At 33.8% G+C, this 22,581-nt stretch overlaps 1 protein-coding gene across 2 annotated transcripts in view; it reads left to right on the top strand.

Annotated features, from left to right (window-relative positions):
* Window positions 1–22,581, top strand: part of LOC308655061 (transmembrane protease serine 11F) — a gene marked incomplete at both ends in the record, with an annotated part of 98,016 nt that overhangs the window by 55,477 nt on the left and 19,958 nt on the right. The window contains 2 exons of one of the 2 annotated variants that reach the window (XM_081304835.1): window positions 7,335–7,486; window positions 14,216–14,334. In XM_081304835.1, coding sequence (XP_081160961.1) covers window positions 7,335–7,486; window positions 14,216–14,334 — 271 coding nt within the window. Of the gene's footprint in view, window positions 1–7,299; window positions 7,487–14,215; window positions 14,335–22,581 lie in introns of those variants that run through there. The other variant, XM_081304834.1, reaches the window with a different exon arrangement.

Here is a 22,581-nt window from a genome sequence, read left to right as displayed (position 1 = left end):
ATTGAATTTCTCATTCAGATCAGGAATCATTTTCTTGATTTTGTTGAATTATCGGTATGCTCCTATTGCTGAGTTTTCCTAAGATCATTCTTTTGAATTCCTTTTCAAGCATCTCATACATTTTTTTTTCCCCTTTGGGGTCCATGTTCCTTTAGAAGTGTTATGTTTCCTTAATATATCATGTTTCTTGTGTCTCTATCTATGCATGTGATCAAATAGTCATTTATTCCAACTTTATGGAATACTTTTCAGCATGAAAGACTTCCTGTAGCTATGTTATGGAATTTAATTGGGTAGGGTGCTTTGGCTTTGGTTCTGTGAATATAGTAGTGTAGCCTCCATGTGATTTTCACTTTAGCTGCAAGTTTCTCAGTGGGCTAGATGCAGATGTTTATAAAGGTAGTCCTTTGATTTTGCTGGGGCTGCAGAGAGGGTTGATCCTCAAATCTTTGGAGGCATTTGCTGAGTGCAGTGGGGCTGATGGTGGAAGGGTGGTGGAGTCACTACAGGTGGGAGCTGCCTGGTGGGTAAGTCTTCAGGCCTTGGAGGGAACACACATAAGATCTCCTGGTCTTGAGAACAGCCTCATTGTTCTGCTGGATAATTGTTCCTTGGAGTTGAGGCCATTGTGCAGGCTAGGGTGCTGGGGTCATGGTTGTACTGCTGGGTCTGGTTGAGGTCATGAAGTTGTAGTTTTCTGTGTGATAGAAGAAGAGTAGAGCCTCAGGGTTGGGTGGATGTAGTGACTACTCTTCTGGGGGAGGATGTATTGTAGCAGTGGTTCCATTCTCAAGATGGTGCCATACTGGGTAGAAGCTTGGATCCCAGGAAGCTGGGGGACACAACATAAGATCTTTCTCTGAAGCAAGGCAGCTTCCAAAACTGGGCTTGGGGTCTGTGAGGACCGCAGGACTCTCCTGTATTTAGGACTATAAGTATCTGCCATTGTGATGGAGGCTGGTGGGGATTTTGTGCTTACCTTTTTCCAGCAATGGGGAGTCCCCCTGGCTGTGAGCTGATCCAAGCTAGGAGCCAGGGTCATAGATGCAGAGTGCCTCTTGCCCTTCTCTATGCTGCCATCCTGAGTTTCCATGCCACACGGAGGTCCCTATCAATCCCCTGCTCAGTTGCGGTGGTCTCCTTCAGAAGCTTTCCTTGAAGTATAATAATTTTTTTTTTGTTTCTTTATTCATTTGTTTGTTTTCATACTATGGAAAGTAACTAAGCTTGGAGCATATCTTTTCAGCTGTTCTGATGAATCACTCTGCTCTCCTCTTTATTATTCCCAGTTGCTGAGGTTCCCAACTCTTGCTTTCCACCATTCCCAACAGCCTTACCACAAAAAGAGCTTCCAAAGGGAAGCCCACAGCCTGTACCTGAGCTAAAGACTGTTTAAACTACCAAAACTGCTTCTCAGATTGTCTTAAATTTTTATTTCTGATTGTCCATCTGGTACATATGGCTTTGGTTTATTGTTGTACGGTTTTGTTTTTTTTTGTTCAATTTTATCTCTAATCCTTTTGAAGGGTACTGAAAAATACTTCTAATATGTGGGATCTGCAAGCAATTTATTTGAACTCCAAATAAACTCAGTGGTCATATTATTTAACCAGTTTCATTTGGCTAGAAAACTTCCTTTGTCCTTCAAAGGCCTGCTCAGCTGTCACATCTGAGCAGGAGTATTTATATATTATTCACTATATTTCTAATATTTTCCCTTAGTGATTAAAACATAGTAGATGGTTCTAAAATAATTGTTCAATTTTAAATAATAATAACTCTTTCATTACTTAGCCTATAGATATAAACAAATTTTCTGAAGCTAGGATTTAGACTTAATTTCTTTCACTCAACATTTGTTTATTCATTCATTAAAATAGCAGAAATATTTATGTCAGGAATTATGCTAGATACCATGGTTAGATACAAGAAAGTGCAGCACGTTGTTCTTTTTTATGATTTCTGTTAATTCTGTTCATATAGTTCTTTAAATTTTGTGAAGTACCTTGATAATTTATTCCTCGCAATAACCTTGAAGAGGGGATATCATAATCCTAATTTCATAGATGAGGGATTCTTAGAGAATCCATACATGGGAAAAGAGAATTGATACATGAACAGACTTGAACCTAAAATTTCTGATGCTAAATTTACTGCTCTTTTGAACTATTTTCATATGTACTACATTACTACAAACTTTAAAGGATTATTTCTCTGCAAAGTACCAAAAAGTTTTATTTTGTTCCTGTATTTCATTTATTGAGCAAAATTTTTAAATGACAGGGACTTCTAAAGATGGTAGTTGTTTTATATATTCATCACAACACTAATATAATTTCACAACACTGCCATTTTGCTTTGTATTTACTTTAAAGTATTAAAGAAAAAAGTCAAACTATAAACACTTCTGGGCTTATATACCTAGGAGGTTTTTAAAACAGAAATGTGAGTGTTTTTTAAAATATCGTGGGTTTGTTACTTCAGCCTGAGGCTCAAGTCTTTTAGTTCTCTCAAGTATTTGATATATAGAACCAGCTAAACGAGTCAGAGAATTTTGGCAATTAAAACTAACAGATTTATATCTTTGATGCTTATCCTTCTAGAGATCAGTTTGTTATTCATTTGGCAACAAATCAAAAAACAATAGTTCATATAAATTATGAAGAAAACTAACATACATGAGTAATTTGACAGTAGTTGTACTAAGTTTAGATTATATAGAGAAAATATAAAAATATTCTTTATGATAAGCTGTCAGGTTATCTCAAGAGTTATATTTAGAATCAAGACCAAAACCAGAACAAACCATTGCAAAACACAGCTCTTGCTTCAATGAAGGAATGAGCATGACTGCCCTGAGAGTCTACTTGCATTATCTATTTGGAACCTTCATAAAGCCCTAAAGGCTTTAATGCTGCATTTTAAAATGAGAAGATTGAGGTCCATGATTTAACACCTTGTTGATAATAACAAAGTCAGAATTAAACTCAGTTGACCTGTGTTTACATTTCCATCATTAAAGCCATAGCCAATTTAGAAGATAGACATTTAACTGTAAAGATTGCTTAAATAGAATAGTATGTTTGAGTTGTATTTTTCTTCTCCATTGATTTATACAATTCCAAGTTTTCATTATCATTTTACTTTGACATAAAGAAAGAAAATAAAGCAAAGCAAGAGAAACAACATCCCCTCCCCCAAAGAACTAAGAACAAACATGCTTAATTCCTTTATTAAAACAGATGTAATATGAAATAGCATAAAGACTGTTAAAAAGTTCCACTCGGCAACCAATTCATATTTGGATTTAAATAAACAAATAATTGTCATTTACAAATCATGGAACCATTTAGGAATATTTAAAAGCATTAAGAATTCTAAATATCCTACAAATAAAGCAATCTTTATTGAAGGTTTAGCCAGTTATATATTTAACAATCATATCTAACATGTCATAGCCAGATTCTCAAAGTTCACCACATACATAAGAATGCCTTGCAGGGGAAAGGGAACTGTTAGTGGGAATGCAAATTAGTATAATCTTTATGGAAACTAGTATGGAGTTTCCTAAAAGACTAGGAATGGAAACACAGTTTGATCCAGATATAAAACTCCCCAATATTCTCAAAAGAATTAAAGTCAGCATACTGTAATGATACATGTATAAACATGTTTATAGACACATAACTCAAAATAGCCAGGTTATGGAACCAGTCTTGGTACCCATCCACAAATAAACAGATAAAAAAAAAATCTGGTATATATTCACCAGGGAATTTTATTTAGCCATAAAAAAGAACAAAATGAAGGCATTTGCAGGAAAATGGATGGAATGGGAGAGCATCATGTTAAGTAAAATAAATCAGACCCAGAAAGTCAAGATTCATATGTTGTTGTTTTTTTTTTCTCCATTGTGGAAGCTAGAGAGGAAGAAGTTGGGGGGACAACAAACAATAACAAAAACAGAAGGGACAACTAGGACAGAGAAAGGAGATCAAGGGAGAAGGGGAAGGCAAGAGGAATTTCTGGTGAATGAAATTTATCAAAGAAAGTGATATGCATGTATTCATAGCTATAATCGATCCCACTATTATGAAAATTTTATGCAACAATAAAATTTTTTAAAATAACATTTATTTCATTGGATAAAATTGCATTGAATGCATTTTGATTTGTTGTTATGCCCACTGCAAACATTTCACAGCAGACTAACCAACAAATTGCTTTATTATTTTTTTGAATACTTTGCTGGATTTTTACCCTCCCCCTTACATTATACACCATTTCTTTTGCAATTTTTGGAAATGGTAATTACCATTTTCTTTGCCATTATCTGCATACTGCTTCTGTTGGTTCAAAACACAAAAATGAATATTTGGTAATACTTCAACTTCTACATCAGACAAAAGTTTGCATTCCAGTTATACCACACTGAAAATAGCTGATCACCAATAGAAGAAACTTATTTTAAAATTAAATGTGACCATGAGAAAAGAAAAAGAAAATCATCTTTACAATGATGCATTGTTAACATGTTGTGAAACTTGGTTATCACACCCATGAGTTTGATAAAATTTGATTCTCATCATTTCTCACTTTTTGAAGGGCTCAGGGTACAGCAATGAAATCTTCAAAGCTTAAGGGAAAAGGGAATGGGAACAAAATGAATTGCTGTAGTCAAAACATCCACAAAATAAGTAATGAAGAAATGCATTGCCATAGATTTTGGAAATAGAGATTTCAATCATGGGTGAGAAAGAAGGCAATGCATTCTTTTGCAATTTCTAGTAACCTTTTTTGGGAGGGGAGTATACTTTCTACATTAATACTTGCTTTGATTAGAATCATGAAAACAGGCATTTGTGACACAACTAAAATAAAAAGAGTCACAGAGAAAGGACATAAATCAGATTCTTTCCATTTGGCTCAGGCTCAGATATAAAGACAACAAATTTTTCTTTATTAACAGTATTGATGTCTATATTGGAAACTCTTTAATCTTCCTCATCTTGCCTGAGGACATCCAAATAAGTGGTTCATTAATCCTTTCCATATCTTACACAACAATAAATCACTCAACAAAGCTCAAGGACTAGAACTAAACTGATCTTTTCCCCTCCATCTCTCACCATGGACTTAGTTCAAGCCTCCACCCTCTCTAGACCTTCAATAAGACTTCTAACCTGGTCTGTCCTCTTAGCTCATCCTTGTCCTCATTCACCTGTGATTATTCTAAATTCACTGTCTGATTAAATTTTTATTAGCTCTGCAGCTCCTGCAGGGTAAATTTCTAACCCTTTCCTTTGGGTTACGAATGTCCTCATAAACTCTACAGCCACTTGCTCTGCCATGTCCTCTAGCAGTGTGCTGGGAAAGACTTATAGTCTGGACATACTTTGCAAAACCATGTTTTATTTTTATTTCCAGTATTCATTATTAGTAATGAATGGGTTTTCATACCCTATCCTTTTTGTTTATTTCTGTTGTTCTACATGCTATTTTCTCTGTTCTTGTTTCTTTTTTTATTTTCCCATCTGGTCTGCTTTTATTTCTCTATGTTTAGTAGTGTCATCTTATAGTTCACACTGTAAATCCTTGTTTCCATATCTTTCTCCCCTTTCCAAATGTAAATGTCTTAACGGCAAAGAGAATATTTTGAAGTCTTCATACTTCTAGAGATCTAGAACTGTTTCTGAAACATTATCCTGATGTGATAGATTCTATTCTAAGGATTTTCCATTATATAATTTAGTGAAAATTTATAATATGTATTTACTAAATAAAAATTAAAAGTACAAAACTTTTTAAGAAACTCACTTGCAAAACATCATAATATTGAATACTGTTTTGGGGATTCAGAAAATAAAGTAAATAAATGACAACTTTCAAGTTGGGAAAAGATAATATAAATGATATAAGATGTGGGAAGAGAAGGTAGTGCACAAGTGGGCATAGGTAAGAGTTGAGTGAAGATAATAGGTGTTTTTGAATAATAGAGTTCTATCAAGTATAATTCACAAGTTGTGATTTCACTGGCAGATGCTAATGGAATGCAAAGAACCATTATCTTCAAAAGTAGTATTGTTGCTTACCTAAGTAACACTATAACCACCACCATTGCAATAAGTAACAACTTAACAATAGCTTACTTAACAAGACATTAAGAATTTTTTTCCTTTTTATTGGTGCATTTTAGTTATACATAATATTGAGATTCATTGTTACATATTTGTACATGCACAAAATATAATATAATTTGGCCAACATTATTTTCAGTATCTTGAGTTTTCTTTCCCTCCTCCCTCCTCCTGGTCCTTTCTCTCTACTCTACTAACCTCCCTTTGATTTTCATGTGATTCCCCCACCCCACCATGTCTCTTTTCCTTTTTCCTCTCTAGCTTCTACATGAGAGGAAATATATGACCCTTGACTTTCTGAGTTTGGCTTATTTTACTTAACATAATGATCTCAAGTTCCATATATTTTCCTGTAAAATGATATAATTTCATTTTTATTCATGAATGAATAAAACTCCATTGTGTATATTTGCCACATTTTCTGTATCTATTCATCCATTAATGGACCCTAGCCTGTTTCCATAATTTTGCTATTGTGAATTGTGCTGCTATAAACACGGATATTCATGTATTGCTATAGTATGATGACTTTATGCTTCAGGATAAATATGGAGGATCAATGACGCTGGGTCATATGGTGGTTCCATGCCTAGTTTTTTAAGGAATCTCCATACTGATTTCTATAGTGGTTGTACTAACTTATATTCCCATCATTAGTATAAAAGTGTTCCTTTTCTCTACATTCTTTCCAGTATTAATTATTGTTCATATTCTTAATGGTTACCATCCTGACTGGAATGAGATGAAATTTCACCACTAAGAATTTTTCAAGGTCATTTACACGATAGTCATATTAAAATCTCTTATTTTTTTAACCTAGTAAAACTGGTGGGAGTATAATATAACTTTGTTGCTTGAAGTTCCCTTATTTAAATAACATCAAAATATTATTTCTAAATTACAGTTTTAAAAAGTTGAGTCTTTGCGTTTCACTACCAAAATTTCAAATTGCCAGTATGCCCGACGCAATGTGGTGGGGCAACACTGTCACTTGAATGTCAACATCAGTAGAACTTTAAAATTTGTACTGTATTGTGGTGTTGAGGGAGTATATGCAAATTAAAACCTACTGTTCTTATCCAGATTTAAGTATCCTATTGTTATTTTGCAAAGTAAGGTATTTTCAGAGGATCACAGCAAGTGGACATAAAGCAGAAATGCAATGCATTTTGTAATTGTGATACTGTTTTCTCACAGACCAGTTGAAATTTCAGAAGCTGAATATCCACGAGTTGAATATCAAAGAAGACAACAGTTTTGGGACCCAATAAGGCTAGCTCTTTTCACATTGGCGATTGTAGCAATCATAGGAATTTCAATTGGTATTGTTACTCATTTTGTTGTTGAGGGTAAGTATCCAGGTCATATTTCCATTTCCTAAGTACTCTACTATGACTTAGAGTCTTGACATTCTTTCGGGTATAAAAAATGACATCTGCGTGACATTAACATTTTGCTGTTTAACTGTATTTTGTTCCCACAATTAACTCTATGTTATGTATTTCTACCCAGTTGAGGTTTAAATATATAGTACATTGGTAAATGCCTCCATAATAAACATATATAAAAAAAAGAATAGTAAAAACAATCTTTAAACTCATCCTATGATAAGAAACATATATAAACATATATAAAAAAATAATAAAAACAATCTTTAAACTCATCCTATGATGAGTTTAATATACTGTTATCAGAATCACTATATTATTGAGTTGCCTCAAGAAAAGCTTAAGTAATATATAAAAACTTACCTTAAAAAAAGTCTTTAGTGGCTAGAAATCAAGCATTACTTTTGAAGGAAAACTAGATTTGTTTCATGATGGAGGAAGTTCAGAATTAATTTCTAGGTAATGGAGAAATGGATAGCCAATAGGACTAAGATTCATTTACCTTGGCTTTTGATTTGTGTTTTTAATTACAGAAGATCAAAGCTTTGCTTAAATTTTTAGGCACCCATGCCAGTCATAACAATAAAACCACATTTGAAAGTCCTCCAGAAAAAAATATTGTCCAACATTTTCAGCTTACCTGCTACCCACTTTTCTTGGGGCATTGATAATATCCACTTCCTAAACTGTAATAAAATAAAAACATGAATGGAGTTACGCCCTACAATTTTATTTTTTTGTTAATATTTCCTTTGGGTTAGAAAGTAGCCAAGTAGTTTTGTATTTAACATACCCCCAGACCTAATTCTATAGGTGTTTGAAAGAGAAAAAGTGAAGAAATAATATAATAACAATAATGATAATAATAATAATAATAGAAAAAAAGTGTTAAGAAGAACTTCCCATAGAAGCTGTAATAGACTGAATAAATGCCTCATTCTCATTCCAAGTTTTCCATATCCTATTACCTATACAGCAAAAGAAACATTCCAAATATCTCCAAACATTTTGAGATGGGGAGATTATTCTGGATTTTCTAGAAGGGCCCTACACATAAATACAAGGGTCTTTATAAGAGAAAGGAAAAAAGGTGAAAGGAGGAGGAAAACAGTGATATATCAGAAGGAGAGAATGGGACAATGTGATGCAGGGAATGAGCCAGGAATTAGGATAGTCTCTAGAAAAAAGCAAGACACTGGTTTACCCCTTAGAGCCTCAGAAAGAACCAACTCCACCAACATACTCATTTTAGGCTATAAAACTGACCTCAGACTCCTGACCTCCAGAAATGTACAAGGTAAGTGTGTATTAGCTCAAGTCATTAAACAGGAGCAGTAAGAAAATAATACAGAGATTAACACTCAAGGATTTGAGAGATTCAGTACTAGGACATTACATGAGGGTAAGTGAACAGTTTTCTGAGATGGACATTTAGTAAAGGAAGAAGGTGAACTATAGCAGAGGATGAGCAAATTGAGATAAGTCAGGGTCATCTAAGATGATGTACACAATTGTATAAAGGAAATACACATTTTCATAGCACAAAGGAGCCAATAAAGGAATCACATTTTAGTAACTAGGACAATAATAAAAGGAAAAATTATGTTCTTAAATATTGCTTTTAAAGGTTGTAAATGAATAGATCTGAAGATAGAAGAACAAAAATACATGTATGTAATAATTGCAATGGAAATAAGAATTTTAGAGGAATTATTGATAAAAGTTGTATCACCAGGGTTGAAGTATATCTGTTGGAGATATTTTGATCCTAAAGAGCTCAACAGTTATGAAATTGGCTTTCACTGTATTAAAATTTTGTCCAATTACTCACTATCTATTAAAAATGGGCAATTTCAAAATAAACAATAATAAAATAATCCAGTAACTTTTAAAATACATTTAGTTTATTAGTGCATTCTAGCTGTGGATCATGAGGAACATATGTATGATTGGGTTTATTAGTAGTTGCAGGGAAGAGCATATCCTATAGGAAACCACAGGACTACTATGTAAGAGATTATTTACAAGGATGCACTATAAAATTTTGCTTTGTGTTGGGTGATTTGCGGGAAAGTTGAAGGAACTATGCTTTTCCTCTGGATTGAATGCTCTCAGGAAGCTAGAACAGTGCTATTATTGGGTATTATAATAAATCTCATCTATGAGGCAAAGAACAATGAAATGAAGCAAAAGCTGCAATTAAGGATTAAAGAAGCAGCAGACACCCATATTAGCCAGCATAGGCAGTGTTTCTTTCTTTCTTTCTTTTTTTTCCTTTACTTTGTGGCTTTGAATAACGTTCTTGTCTTTGAGTTCGGACATACTTCAGAATGGTCTTATTTTCGTTTTGATCTAATATGACCAAAGAAGGGCTTTGTTTGATACTGATGTTCAACAGAATTTCAAGACCCAACTTGTAGCACCAGATTAGTTTTTGAATGTTAGGGAATACTTTTTTCTCTCCTATATTCATGACTTTATAATTTTTATGCTAATTGGTTATTACTTTAAAAATTAATTTATCTTGTTGTTGACTCTTAAGTACTTGTCTTAGTCCCTGTTATGCTGCTATAGCAAAATACCTGAAATTGGATACTTATTGGATATTTATCTTGCAGTTTAAGAGAAAAAATTCCAAGGTGGGGCAGCCCTCTTGGTTTGGCACTTGGTGAGGAACCCCTTCACTGGGTCACAACATGGGTAATGATGTCATTGCAGGAGCCCATGAGGAAGAGATCACATGAGGAGAAAAGAAGCTAAAAATTAAGAAAAAACAGGCTTACTCTTTAAAACAACACATTTTTAAATTAATTTTTAAATTAATATTTAGAGTGAGCTAGTTCCTTAAAAAATTATTAGAGTGTTAATTGCTTTCTAGTGTAGTTCCCCTATAAGTTAAGCACCTTTCACAAAACCCTCTCTCTCTCTCTCTCTCTCTCTCTCTCTCTCTCTCTCTTTCTCTCTCTCTTTCAGTGCTAGGGATCACAGGCTCCATGCACACCAGGCCCAGGCTCCAGCTCTTAAAGTTTCTACCACCTCTCATCTCACCACAGTGGAGACTAAGATTCTAACACATGAATACATTTTTTGGGGACAAACTATACCCAAATCATAGCAGTGCTTGGTGGAATTCATATCTCTAAATTTTACTACACATCATTATGAAAAGACTGATAAACTTCTTGGGTATTTTATCCTCAGGATTTTCAACTGGATCCTTATTTTATTTTGGCAAAAAAAAAAAAAGTGAAATCCCATTTGACCATTAACTATAACAGCATTTAACATATTATGTGAGGCTGGCTTCTACTGAAAGCTGTTGCAGAAGTCATACACCTTGATGTAGGCAGCTTTGGTGCATTTATTTTCATTATTTTTTGCTAGTACATTGTCTTAAATATTCCATAACTGTCTTAAACATTTCATAATTAATTTATGTATTCAATGTTTGTAGACATTTGAATTGTTTCAGATGTTAGGTATTAGAAAAACATCACTATGATCCTTCTGCATATATTTTGGTACACACATGCAAGGGTTTTCCTATGTAGATATAGAATTAATTGCTGGGTCATTTTTATCTTTATGGTTAATACCAAACTTTCTTCCAGCACCTATGGCAATTTCTATAGCTCTATATTTCATCACCCACACTTACTACTGCATATCTTTTTATACTTTCTAATTTGGTGTAGGTTGTAGTGTTATCATTGTAACTTCAATTTATATTTATTTGCCTGATCAAGAGCAATGTATCTATCAGTTGTTCATTTGGGTTTACTATTATTGTTAAGGGCTTAAGTTTTTCTCTCATTTTTTATTGAATCATCTGTCATTTCTTATTGATTTTGAGTAGTTCCATATATATATATACACACATATATTTTTTTTTTATTCATGGCTTGTTACAAATATCTTCTGCCAATGGAAAGTTCATGGCATATATGTGCATGTATGATTGTGATAGCTTCATACTGTATAACTAATTGAGGGTCATTTTAAGATTAATGAAAAAGCCAGTCACTACTACCACAATTCACATGAAATATGGCATTAACTAGGGAAGTGCAAACTTTGAATTTGCAAGTTGTCTGCTTTTGGGGTTTATTTTGGTTGTTTTATTTTTGTTGCTGTTGTTTTATTTGTTAGGTATTGGAATTATGTAATAAACTATATTTTTCAACAAACATTTTTATAATTTGGATTACTTTTTAGGATTAATTGGGATTATTATATTTCTTGTTATGGAGAAAAAGTAAACCTACTTTATAGAGTTGCATGAAATTTCTAAGAATATAGTAGTTAGAACTGGACTTTCACATTAATTTTAATCTTTTTGTAATAGAACTTCAGCTATGAAATTTTATCAAGATATGCATAGATAAGTAGCCTGGATCCATTAAATTTAATAAGGCTATACAATGGAGAGCTTAGTGTCTGTTAGGCCCTGGTAAATATTATTTAATTATTCATTCATCCATCAATAAGAATTAAGCCATAATCTTAAAAATAAAAAGAAGCAGAAAAACAACAAATTGTCACATAAGTATATATTTGTTTAGAATATATATACATATATATATAAACATATCATCCTTGGTGCATTTTTCTCAACTAATTTTGAATAAACAAAATACACTTTTTTAAGAAGAAAAAGCTTACGTAGAAGAAAGATTCAAAACTGTGGTGAAAATCCATCTCAGCCATTTCATTACTTTAAAAAGTTTAAGATACTATTCTTTTTGTTAACATTACTTGAAGTGTTGCCTCCCTTTTGAATGAAAAATTGCACAATATCTCCTACCAGAGACTGATGTTCTATAATACTACAATCTATAGATTTTTATGATGCTGTGCCAAGTGCAAGGCAAAGCTCTTCAAAAGAGAGCTCCAAAAGCTATACTTAGCCACATAGGTGAAGTCCCCATTTCAGTCTGGATGTTCCAGGGACTTTCTTGGTAGGTGTTGACATCATCGATAGGATTGGAGAAGTCCAGAGAAAGGACATTTCAGGTCAAAGTGAAAACAAAAGCAAAATCCTAAGGAAAGAAAACAGCAGAGTAAATGCAGACAGATACAGTTTGCTGAGGTTTCAACATAAAATTCTAGGGAGAACACGACAGTTTATACTGAAGTGGTAGGCAGGCTCCAGGCCTAGAAAAACTCCATAAGTCATTTCCATTGACAATGGGTAATGATTTCATTGGAAAAGTGATAGTGTCAAAATTGCAGCCTAGCAGATCATTCTGGAAAACGGATTTGAGAAAAGCAAGACTAGATGCAGGCCACTAGTCAAAAAGCTATTATATTTTGCAAAGAATGATGAGGGTATGAACTGGATCATGCAGTGGTGGTAGCAGAATGTGTGAGGAGGATGGATTAAAAAAAAAAAAAAAAAAACCTTAGTTGGCAATATTGTCAGAACCTGATGATTAACTAGGAAAGAATCAAAGATTAAGATATCTAGTCTTAGTGATGAAGTAGATTGTTATGAAGTAGATTATAATTTAAGATAGAGAACATAAATGAGAGATTTCTCTTTAATAGAAATGTTATTTTGTATTGAATAAGCATTTTGGGTGGTTAATGAGAACCTGAATAAGAGATTGGAATGATTAAATGGGCTGCACCCATTGGATTTAAAGACTGAAAGATTAGTTTTATATTGCAATAAGGATAAAGACATGCCATGAATGACCATGTGTACTGTTCACAAAGAGAAATGCAGGAGCTGAGCAGTTTGAGTAAAGGAAGCAGTAAATGATTATTTCACTCTAGGAATATTATAGTATTTGAGGTACCTATTGAATGCACAGTGAATATTCTGAAGTGAATTGACATGCAATTGAAACTCATGACAAAAATTTGGTCTGGAAATTAAAATTTAGGGGACACCAACAAATAGTGGTTAAAGCCATCCTAGTTAAGATCACTGAGAAGTGCTTAGTATGAATACCTGTACCAAGGATGGGACCTTAGGAAGGTAAGAATGAGAACAGAAATAAAGAGCTTTCTATTGTAAATGAGAAGTGGCCAAGAAGGAAGAAAGAAAACTACATGGCTTCATAGAGCCAAAGATGAGGTTTTAAAGAACACAATTGAGGTTGCCAAAAAATCAAGGAGTAAAACAAAGAAAAAAACAAAAACAGTAAACAGTAAATATTATAACTCTGTCCTTGACAATGGCTATTTGAGTAGTATATTGGGAGTAGACTGCAGAGAATTAACAGTGAATGGGAAACAAGAACATGAAAACAATAAATAGAGAGTTATATTTTATAAGTAAGCTTAACAGTGGTAGAGAAAAAAATATACTTTATTTAATACATCTTCATATTACAGTTTATGTGTGATATATGTACATTAGCAATTCTTTGAGGAAATAAATTATTTTTACATGACTTTTCAGCCATTGTGTTCAATATTCACTTTCCATTGTATGCTGCATGTCCAGTTGTATGAAAATTGTAATATACATAAACATCAATAAATGGAATATTTGGTAAGTGATTTGGGGACCTGAATTTTCTATTTTCGCTGACAGCAATGATGAAATTAGAAAAAATTTGAAATGTGTCTACACTGATTTTTGTCCTAAGGGGAAACAGATTACATCACAGTAGTCTTTTTAGCAGGGTGGGAACAATGGGCTGGTTACTTTTAACTATAGATCTTTATTTTATCTTTCAGATGATAAGTCATTCTATTACCTTGCCTCTTTTAAAGTCACAAATATCAAATATAAAGAAAATTATGCAATGAGATCCTCACGAGAATTTACAGAAAGGAGTCATCAGATTGAGAGAATGGTGAGCTCAACAGAAAATTTAAATGTTTATGTATTAATTTTTCTGTCACTTTGAGTGTAGGAACTTGGTCTCTCTGTGTCAATTTTCTTTGACTGTAAAATGGAGAATTTAGGCCAGACAGCTGTAAGACTTATACAAATATATAATATTATAAAAAATTTAGAATAGTGCTCTGTACCAGCAAATGTATGTTGCAGATTATAGAGTGGACAACTAATTATCTTCTGGAAATATAGAGTAGATAATTAATTAGCTCAGGAAAGTGTTGGTTGAAACATATTTTCCCTGTTTTTAACTCTTTGATTTGATCTTCTTTGTTCATTTTCTTTAACCTTCTTTAACAATATAGAACTGGCATACTCACCTTATCATTCTGCTTACTTTTGTCTTTGGAAAGTACTAATAGGATCACATAAAAGGATGCGATATGTCTACAATTCTTGGTATCAATCTCAAATTTAGTTATGCACCTAAATATTTTTTTTTCTTGATAGTTTCTACATTTACTGAGGCATTTCTAATTTTTAAACTATATTTGATGAGCTAATCCCTACTCCTTATGGCCAAATGTCAAATAGAATAAAATGAAAAGAATGATTATGGAGAACATTGTTAGTAAAACCCAACATATTAGCTTAGAGTGTACTCCTTTAAGTGTACAGTTATTCTGGAAAAAAAGAAGCAATGGCTGAATATAAAAGACACTGTATTAGTATGATTCTTTATGATTAGCGATAGACATTCTCTTTTTAAATTAAAAGTTGAATCGCTTCTCGGCCTTTTGGCTAAGATCAAGTGTTTAAATTAAAAGTTGAGGACTTTAGCTGTCCTACCCTTCTCTGATTATACTCTTCTCAGTATGAACAGTGTGTGTGGGGGGATATTTGCATTTTATTCTGTTATTTACCTTTACACAGGCCAATTCTAAATTTCAAAACAGCATTTTCCTTTCCATAGTTAATTTAAATAGTATTTGACATGTTTAGTACAACAGTGCTTTTGTTTTTTACAATTATGCCACAATTCTTTGCCATTCAAAGAATATCCCCAGAGTTAAATTTGAATATTTCTCTTCTCCATCTGCCTCCCCCACCCCCGCCCCACCATCTTTTTTTTCCTTCTTTTAACTATACTTTCAGATGTTTTCAAGGTCTTGATAATTCTTTATTTCTTTAAATATATTTTCTCAAAACCTCATGTTTCCTGCTCAACTTCAACTGGTTGCTCCTCAGGGCTACTTCATACAGGTAAATCTGGGCTAACACAGTCCTGCCCTTGAGTGTGGGAACCATTGCTTCTTGAATCCCATGTTTTACTTCTTGTGTTGGGTTGTGTCCTTAAGCCTTTTCCATATGGGGGAAGAAATCATGGGAGGTAAAATTTATGAATTATCTCTTGTTGGGAAAATCTTTTATTCTATGTTAGAATGAATTGATAGTTTGGATTACAATTTTAAATTGAAACTTATTTTTCCTCAGAACATTTAAGGACTTCAGTTTTTACTACTTTATCAAATGTGACAGATGAGGAATTGTGTTGCTTTTTAGATGACCTGTTTTTTCTCTAGAAGCTTTTATACTTTTTTTTTCAGTTTTCTGAAATTTAGCAATAATATTTCTTAATGTTTGCTTTTGTTTTCTGTCATCACTTTTGTTTGGATGTAATCATGCTTTAAAAACTATGTAAAACATTTTAAAGAACTATAAATTGAATACCCAATTAAGAAGTAGAACTTTGTCTACTCTCTGTATGTTCTTTCTTTTCTTTTCCTCAGAAGTAAAAACTTGTTTGGAATTACTCTTTGCAGTTTTATTACTTATGTATATTTCTCTGAACAGTGTACTACTCAATATTGCTTCTTTTGAATTTTATGTAAATGGGATCATATTCATCTGTGACTTCACTCACATTATATTTTCAAGATTTTTCTATTTTGATACATAAAACTAGAGCTTGCTTATGTTACTTCTCCGTAGAATGCCCTAATAGGAATAGAATATTTGCTAATACTTTTCATGGTTAACAAACATTTCTTTCCACTCTTTATGACTAACAAACATCCTTACATGCCTCCTAGCACTAGCATGTGTGCTAGAGTCTTTCCAGGGAATAAGCCCAGTAGGAGCTTATTGTGTCATAGACTATGCTCAGTCAGACTCTAGTGGATTTTGACCATTCTCCAAAGTATTTGTAAACATTCACACTGCTACTGGCAAAGCATGAGAGTTCATGTTGTTCTACATCCTCCTCAAAACTTATCAATTTGATTTTCCAGTTTGCCATGATGGTAACGTGTAATAATATCTTATTATGGATTTCATTTGCATTTTCTGATTATTCATCAATGATCATCAACTATTTGTAATTCATCTTCTATAAATGCTTACTTGTGATTTTTTTGTAATTTCTTATTGCATCTGACTTTTTAAAATTTATTAGAAACACGTTTTCCTGAAAATGAATCATCTGTCCATTATATGTATTAAATGCATATTTTTTCATTTGTGACTTATCTATTATATTTAGAAATAGATGAATAGAGGTTCTGAATCTTGAAATATTGAAAGGTGTCATTCTTTTCTTATCAACACGTTCCGTGATTGTGCAAGAAATCCTTCCTGATTCTGATGTTTTCTATCCTCAAAAAAACCTTGGTTTTGCATTTTGCATTTAAGACTTACTCAGTATGAAATTGATATTTGCATGTCAGTTTAATTTAGAGATTGACTTCATTTTCCTTTATACATATTAAGCAGTTCTCTTAACACTACTGATTGAATAGCCAATCCTTCTCTATCTGAATTGCCAAGCCATCTCTCCCACAAAACAAGTTTCCCTAAGTGAATTGAGTGTTACTGGGCTCTCCAACCTGTTCCATTGGCTGCCTTGTTTCTCACTGTGTCATTACCACCCACAATACTTTGACCTCTATTGTCTGACAACAAGCATGGGTCCCTGTTTTATTGGTTTTGGGGGCTGCTATAGCAAATTATCACAAAGCTAGGTGGTGAAAACAACAGAAATTTATTCTCTAACAGTTCTGGAGGCCAGAAATTTGAAATTAAAATGTCAGCAATCCCTAGGGAGACTCTAGGGAGGATCCTTCCTGGCCTACTCAAATTCCTGATAACTCTGGGCATCTCTTGACTTGTTGCTACATAAAATGGAACCTCTAATTTATGTCTCAATCTTCACATGACCTTCTTCTCTGTCTCAGTGTGTTTCCATGCTGATAAGGGCCCTCGTCCTTGGATTCAATGCCTCCCTGGATAATCCATGATGTTTTCACCTGAAGATCCTTAACTTAATTACATCTACAAAGATTCTTTTACAAATATGGTCACATTCACAGATTCCTGGATTTAGATTTATCCTTCAGGGACCCACCATTCAACCCAGTAAATCCGGGAATATCATGTTCTTCTTCAGGTGTATCTTAAGTGTTAGTGCAAACAGACTAGGCCAGACGCAAACAGATCAATTTAGCCCAGCTTTTATTCAGGAATGGAGTAACACTTCTGATGGACCCATTTTTTCTGGTGGAAAATGAGCCACCAGCCAAAGGGGGTGAGGGTTAGGCTTATATTGATTATACCTGGAGGTGACTCAATTAATGAGCATATCTGTTTGGGCTATCTTTACTGGGCCAGATGGAGGGTGTGTGGTCTGTGGGAGTGGAGTCAGTGGTCAGTACCAGGGATTTATCTTTACTGGGCCAGATGGAGGGTGTGGGGTCAGTTTTAGGGTGGGATCAATGCTTTGGCCTCTTCCCAGAAATTGTCATTTCAGACTAAATGGATATCTTCTACCCAGGGTCTGTCTTGTCACGGGGAAAGATAGTGACTCCCTCATTCATTCTCACTGGGCCACATCATTTTGGGGTTTGTCCTTTTCTATATCCAACATTAGGTATTTTTGGTTCTTTGTTTTTCTATGTCAAGTAACACACACACACACACACACACACACAATTCTTCATATTGGGATTTTGATTTAACTTGCTTCAAATCTAGAGTCCAATGTAAAGATAATTGATATCTTAATTTATTTAGAATTTATTTGATGTTTTCAACAAAACGTTTGTTTCCTTAAAAGTCTTAGTCATTCTTAGTTAGACTTAATCCTAGGTACTTATTTTTTTGTATTTACTGGTTCTATTGGCTGAACCTCTTGGATTTTTGTCTATTTTGGGAGGTACTAGGGATTAAACTCAGAATACTTGGCCGCTGAGCCTCATCCTCAGCCCTATTTTGAACTTTATTTAGAGACAGGGCCTCACTGAGTTGCTTAGCACCTCACTTTTGTTGAAGCTGGCTTTGAACTTGCAATCCTCCTGCCTCAGTCTCTGAAACCACTGAGATTATAGGTGTGTACCACTGTGCCTGGCCTCTTTTAGATTTTTTTTTAGAGCAGGTGAATTCTTCCCTTGGCTGAGTTCTCTTGACTCATAGTGCTGTGTAGTAGTTCTCAATAAGGAGTAATTTTGTCCCCAAGAAGACTTGGCAAGATCCAAAGACACTTTTTGTTGTCACACTATGGGGAGGAAGTGTTAAGGGCATGTAGTATGTAGAGGCCATGGAGCGTCTAAAGACCCTACAATTCAACAGGACAGGTTCCCTCCCCACAACAAAGAATTACCTGGCCCTCAATGTTAATGGCCAACGGTAAGAAACACTGGTCTAGTCTGTGTCTTCTCCCACTTTATCAGACTCTTTTCCCCCCCATTGACATGAGTTGAATCTCAGTATACTAAAGAAATCTCTGTTATTTTTGTCAGCATCATGAGTTTAGCCCTATTTTGATATATAATATAATTTAATGGGGTCTTCAAAAAAGAGAAATTACATGTCATTTTGTCAAAATGTCATTTTGAACCAAAATCTCTTCATTTACATGTATCAAAAATTAGCATTTTAAAATTTCCTAGTCCTTAGAATTATTTCTTTTATAATAATACCTTAATACTCCAGAATGTTTTATTTCCCTTTCTCTTTGTCATTTCTCATGCTATGCCAATGATCTTCTTCAAGGACAGTAAATAAAATAAGGTGTTTATGCAGTAAGGGCTTGTGCATAGCAAGCAAGCATGAGTTTTCTAGCTGACTCCAATATTTTTTGTGATGACAGCAATATGTTGGTCTTTCATCTTTTGTCACCAGAAACTATTAGACTAATACCTTCTCAAAATGTAAAAATTTGGGCTGGGGTTTTCGCTCAGTGGTAGAGCACTTGCCTAGTATGTGTGTGGCCCTGGGTTCGATCCTCTGCACCACATAAAAATAAATAAGATAAAGATATTGTGCCCAGCAAAAAAATAAATATTTTTAAAAAATGTAAAAATTATCACATGTTGTTCCAGTCTTAATTACTATTCCTTTTGGCAGATTCTTTTCCTGATTTTAATAGATTCTTTCCATTCCAAACAAACATAGATTTGACTTTCATGATTATTGAAGATAATGATATAAAAGCATAGCCTATAACTCATTCATCCATCTATCCATTTACCTGTTAAGCCATCAATCCATCAATTAATTTGCCAAAGTATTTGTTTAATGCATATTTAGCAGATGCTAAACTCTAGAGTTCTTTCAAATGCAGGGTATTATAAAAACCATGCTATGTTTTATTAGTGACCAAGAAAGTAGGTGGTAAATAAAATATATCCATTTCTAACAATTTCTTAACATTTTAAATTATTATTAGTTTAAATCATGTTTCTTCAGGAAAAAAAATGTTAAAGATAGTCATTGTCTTTAACATCTTTCTGTTCTCCAGAGCCCACCTGAAATCCCAGAGCTAGATGTGTGCTAGGGTTTACCATGAAACTGTTTTGCTTAAAAACTGGATGTATATTTCAACAATACTTCATTGTTTTTGGCAGACTTAAATGTGACAGATATAGTAATTAAAGATAGTAATTGTTTACATACCAAGAATTGCTCATTAGATTAAGTTTAAGGACTATATTATGATTCTAATTTGATGCAATACACAAAGGACTTACTGAGTGCTCATCCCAAAACTAGCACTGTACTAGATGTCATTCTAAAATAGCCCCATTTCCATTTTCTTCTTGGGAGCCTCAGGTAATTAGTGAATTTCTGCCAGGAGTCTACATTTCAAAGCTGTAAAAACTTGTTTGTTTAGATTAAAATAAATATAAATAGCAGTTCTGATATTTTTCCATGATCTCTATAATATATTGGCTTTGCTTTAGAAATACATTCTCAGAATAACCCCAGAACTTAATACTTAATACTATAAATGAATGAATTGACAATCAAAATGCTATGCTGCATTTTTAATGTCAATAAAGACATTATTTAGAGCCTACAGATGCTGGCTTTATACTTGTCTAACCTCATCTTTCAATAACAGCTTCCACAAAATCTTTTTTTGTGGGGTTATTATGTTAAAAAATTACAACGTAGTTTAAGGGACCATCTTTAAGTTTATTCTTTCTTTTTCGTTTCTTATTTCAAGGAAATAGCACTTGCAATACAAAAACTCCCTTGTAAACACCAAATATTAAAATTAATATTAAAGTTTATTCATCATTTTCCTAGTTATAAGCTACATCTCATCTAAAAATCAGAAATGTAAGATCTCAGATCTTCCAGAAAAAAAAAAAGAAAGAAATAGAGACACTGAAATAGATTGCTAGCACAGCATTCTCTAGCTCCAACTGAGTAATTCTTGTACAGGTTTGATCCCAAGAATCAGGATCTGTGATTGAATGTTATTGGTTAAGTGGTTCATTAACTAAGAGCTTTCAAGAAAACATTGTAAGGAAGTTGAGACATCAGAAAAGAGCAAAGGAAGAAGCTAGACAAAGATGTGGTTTCAAAAGTGCTGTCTCAGCTGATTTCTCTTGGATGGGTAGGGCTTAGAGTACATCACAGAGGTGGTTCTTTGCAAAACTATGAGGGCTGGGCTGTCTGTTTTACACTGAAAAGGTTTTCCCAGGGAAGGTGGAGCATTACCTCCCAGATATCACTGGGCGTGGTACAGGTCAGGCAAGGGCAAGCCTCTGGGGAAGTGCAGGTATGAGTTGATATCAGTCAATACTTACAGAAGCTGGGGATGTATACACACATCCTAACTGCAGTTGGGTAGAAAGCAAATACATGCTACAACTCTGTTTTCATCACAATTCATCAACATGTAAGTGAATCCAACTTCTTAAGAAATTTCTAAATAAAAAAAGATTTTCATTTGTTTGCTAAGCAATATAAACACTAAATCCTCATTGGCCCAGGCCTGTAGATCACCCCAGGTGTGATCCTGGTTTGCTTCTCTTTCTTCTGGTCATCTGTAAATGATTTCCTCCATTTCCATAATAGGACACTCTTGGTGGCAAATAACAGAAACCAAATTAAAAAGTTAAAGTAAGATATTTAGATAAATAAAATAAAGACTACTAGAAAACCCTAAAGACTCATCTGGCTTTGAGTATGACTGAGTTAAGGAGATCAAACCAAGCCTTTGGGCTTTTATTCCTCCTTTTGATTATTCTCTACATGACAGCTGTGATAGCTAACAAATATAGCTTTATATTTGAATTTTCCTAGGTTAGAATTGAAGCAAGAAAAAAAAATTCCAAAATTGGCCTTGAATGCATTTTTGAAGAAGCAGTCTTGTCAACTGGTTGGCCTAATTTGGAACACCTGCCCATCCCTACATTAAAACACTGTTACCAAGAGGACAAAACTATGCCACCCTTATGGGATGTGGGAAAGGGAGGAAAATTTGTCTCCTTTTGAACCATGTGGATAAAGCTGTGTCATACCTGTGCATTTGATAGTCTACTCGATATTTCCACTTGGATTTCTCAGAGGCATGGCAAAATTACAATGTCTGAATTTTATTGTTTCCTTTTCCATTATCTCACTCTATAATTTGGTTTCTGCTCAGCAAATGTCATCTCTGTCCACCTAATTGCTAGAATGCCTATGTTTCTCTTGTCCTCATGTCTAATTCATTCACAAGTTATGTTTCTATTTCCAATTAATTATTTCCATTCTGTACCTACCTAGTATCTTCCTTCATATGGGCAACTCACAGTTATCACTAACATCTACATAGAAGTCAGAATGATCTTTGAAAACATATTTTGTTATTTATTTGCTTAAAATTTCACAAATGGCTTCCAAATGTACTTAGAATAAAATTCAAGCTCCTCACTAACTGTGGCTATAATTTCTTCATTTTCTATACTTTGCTGCTTCCTAACTGTGCTCTACA

Source organism: Spermophilus citellus (assembly GCF_964194105.1).
Source record: "Spermophilus citellus genome assembly, chromosome: 8".
NCBI lineage: Eukaryota > Metazoa > Chordata > Mammalia > Rodentia > Sciuridae > Spermophilus > Spermophilus citellus.
Note: the sequence above shows the minus strand (reverse complement) of the source record. Positions and strands in the feature narration are given on the sequence as shown.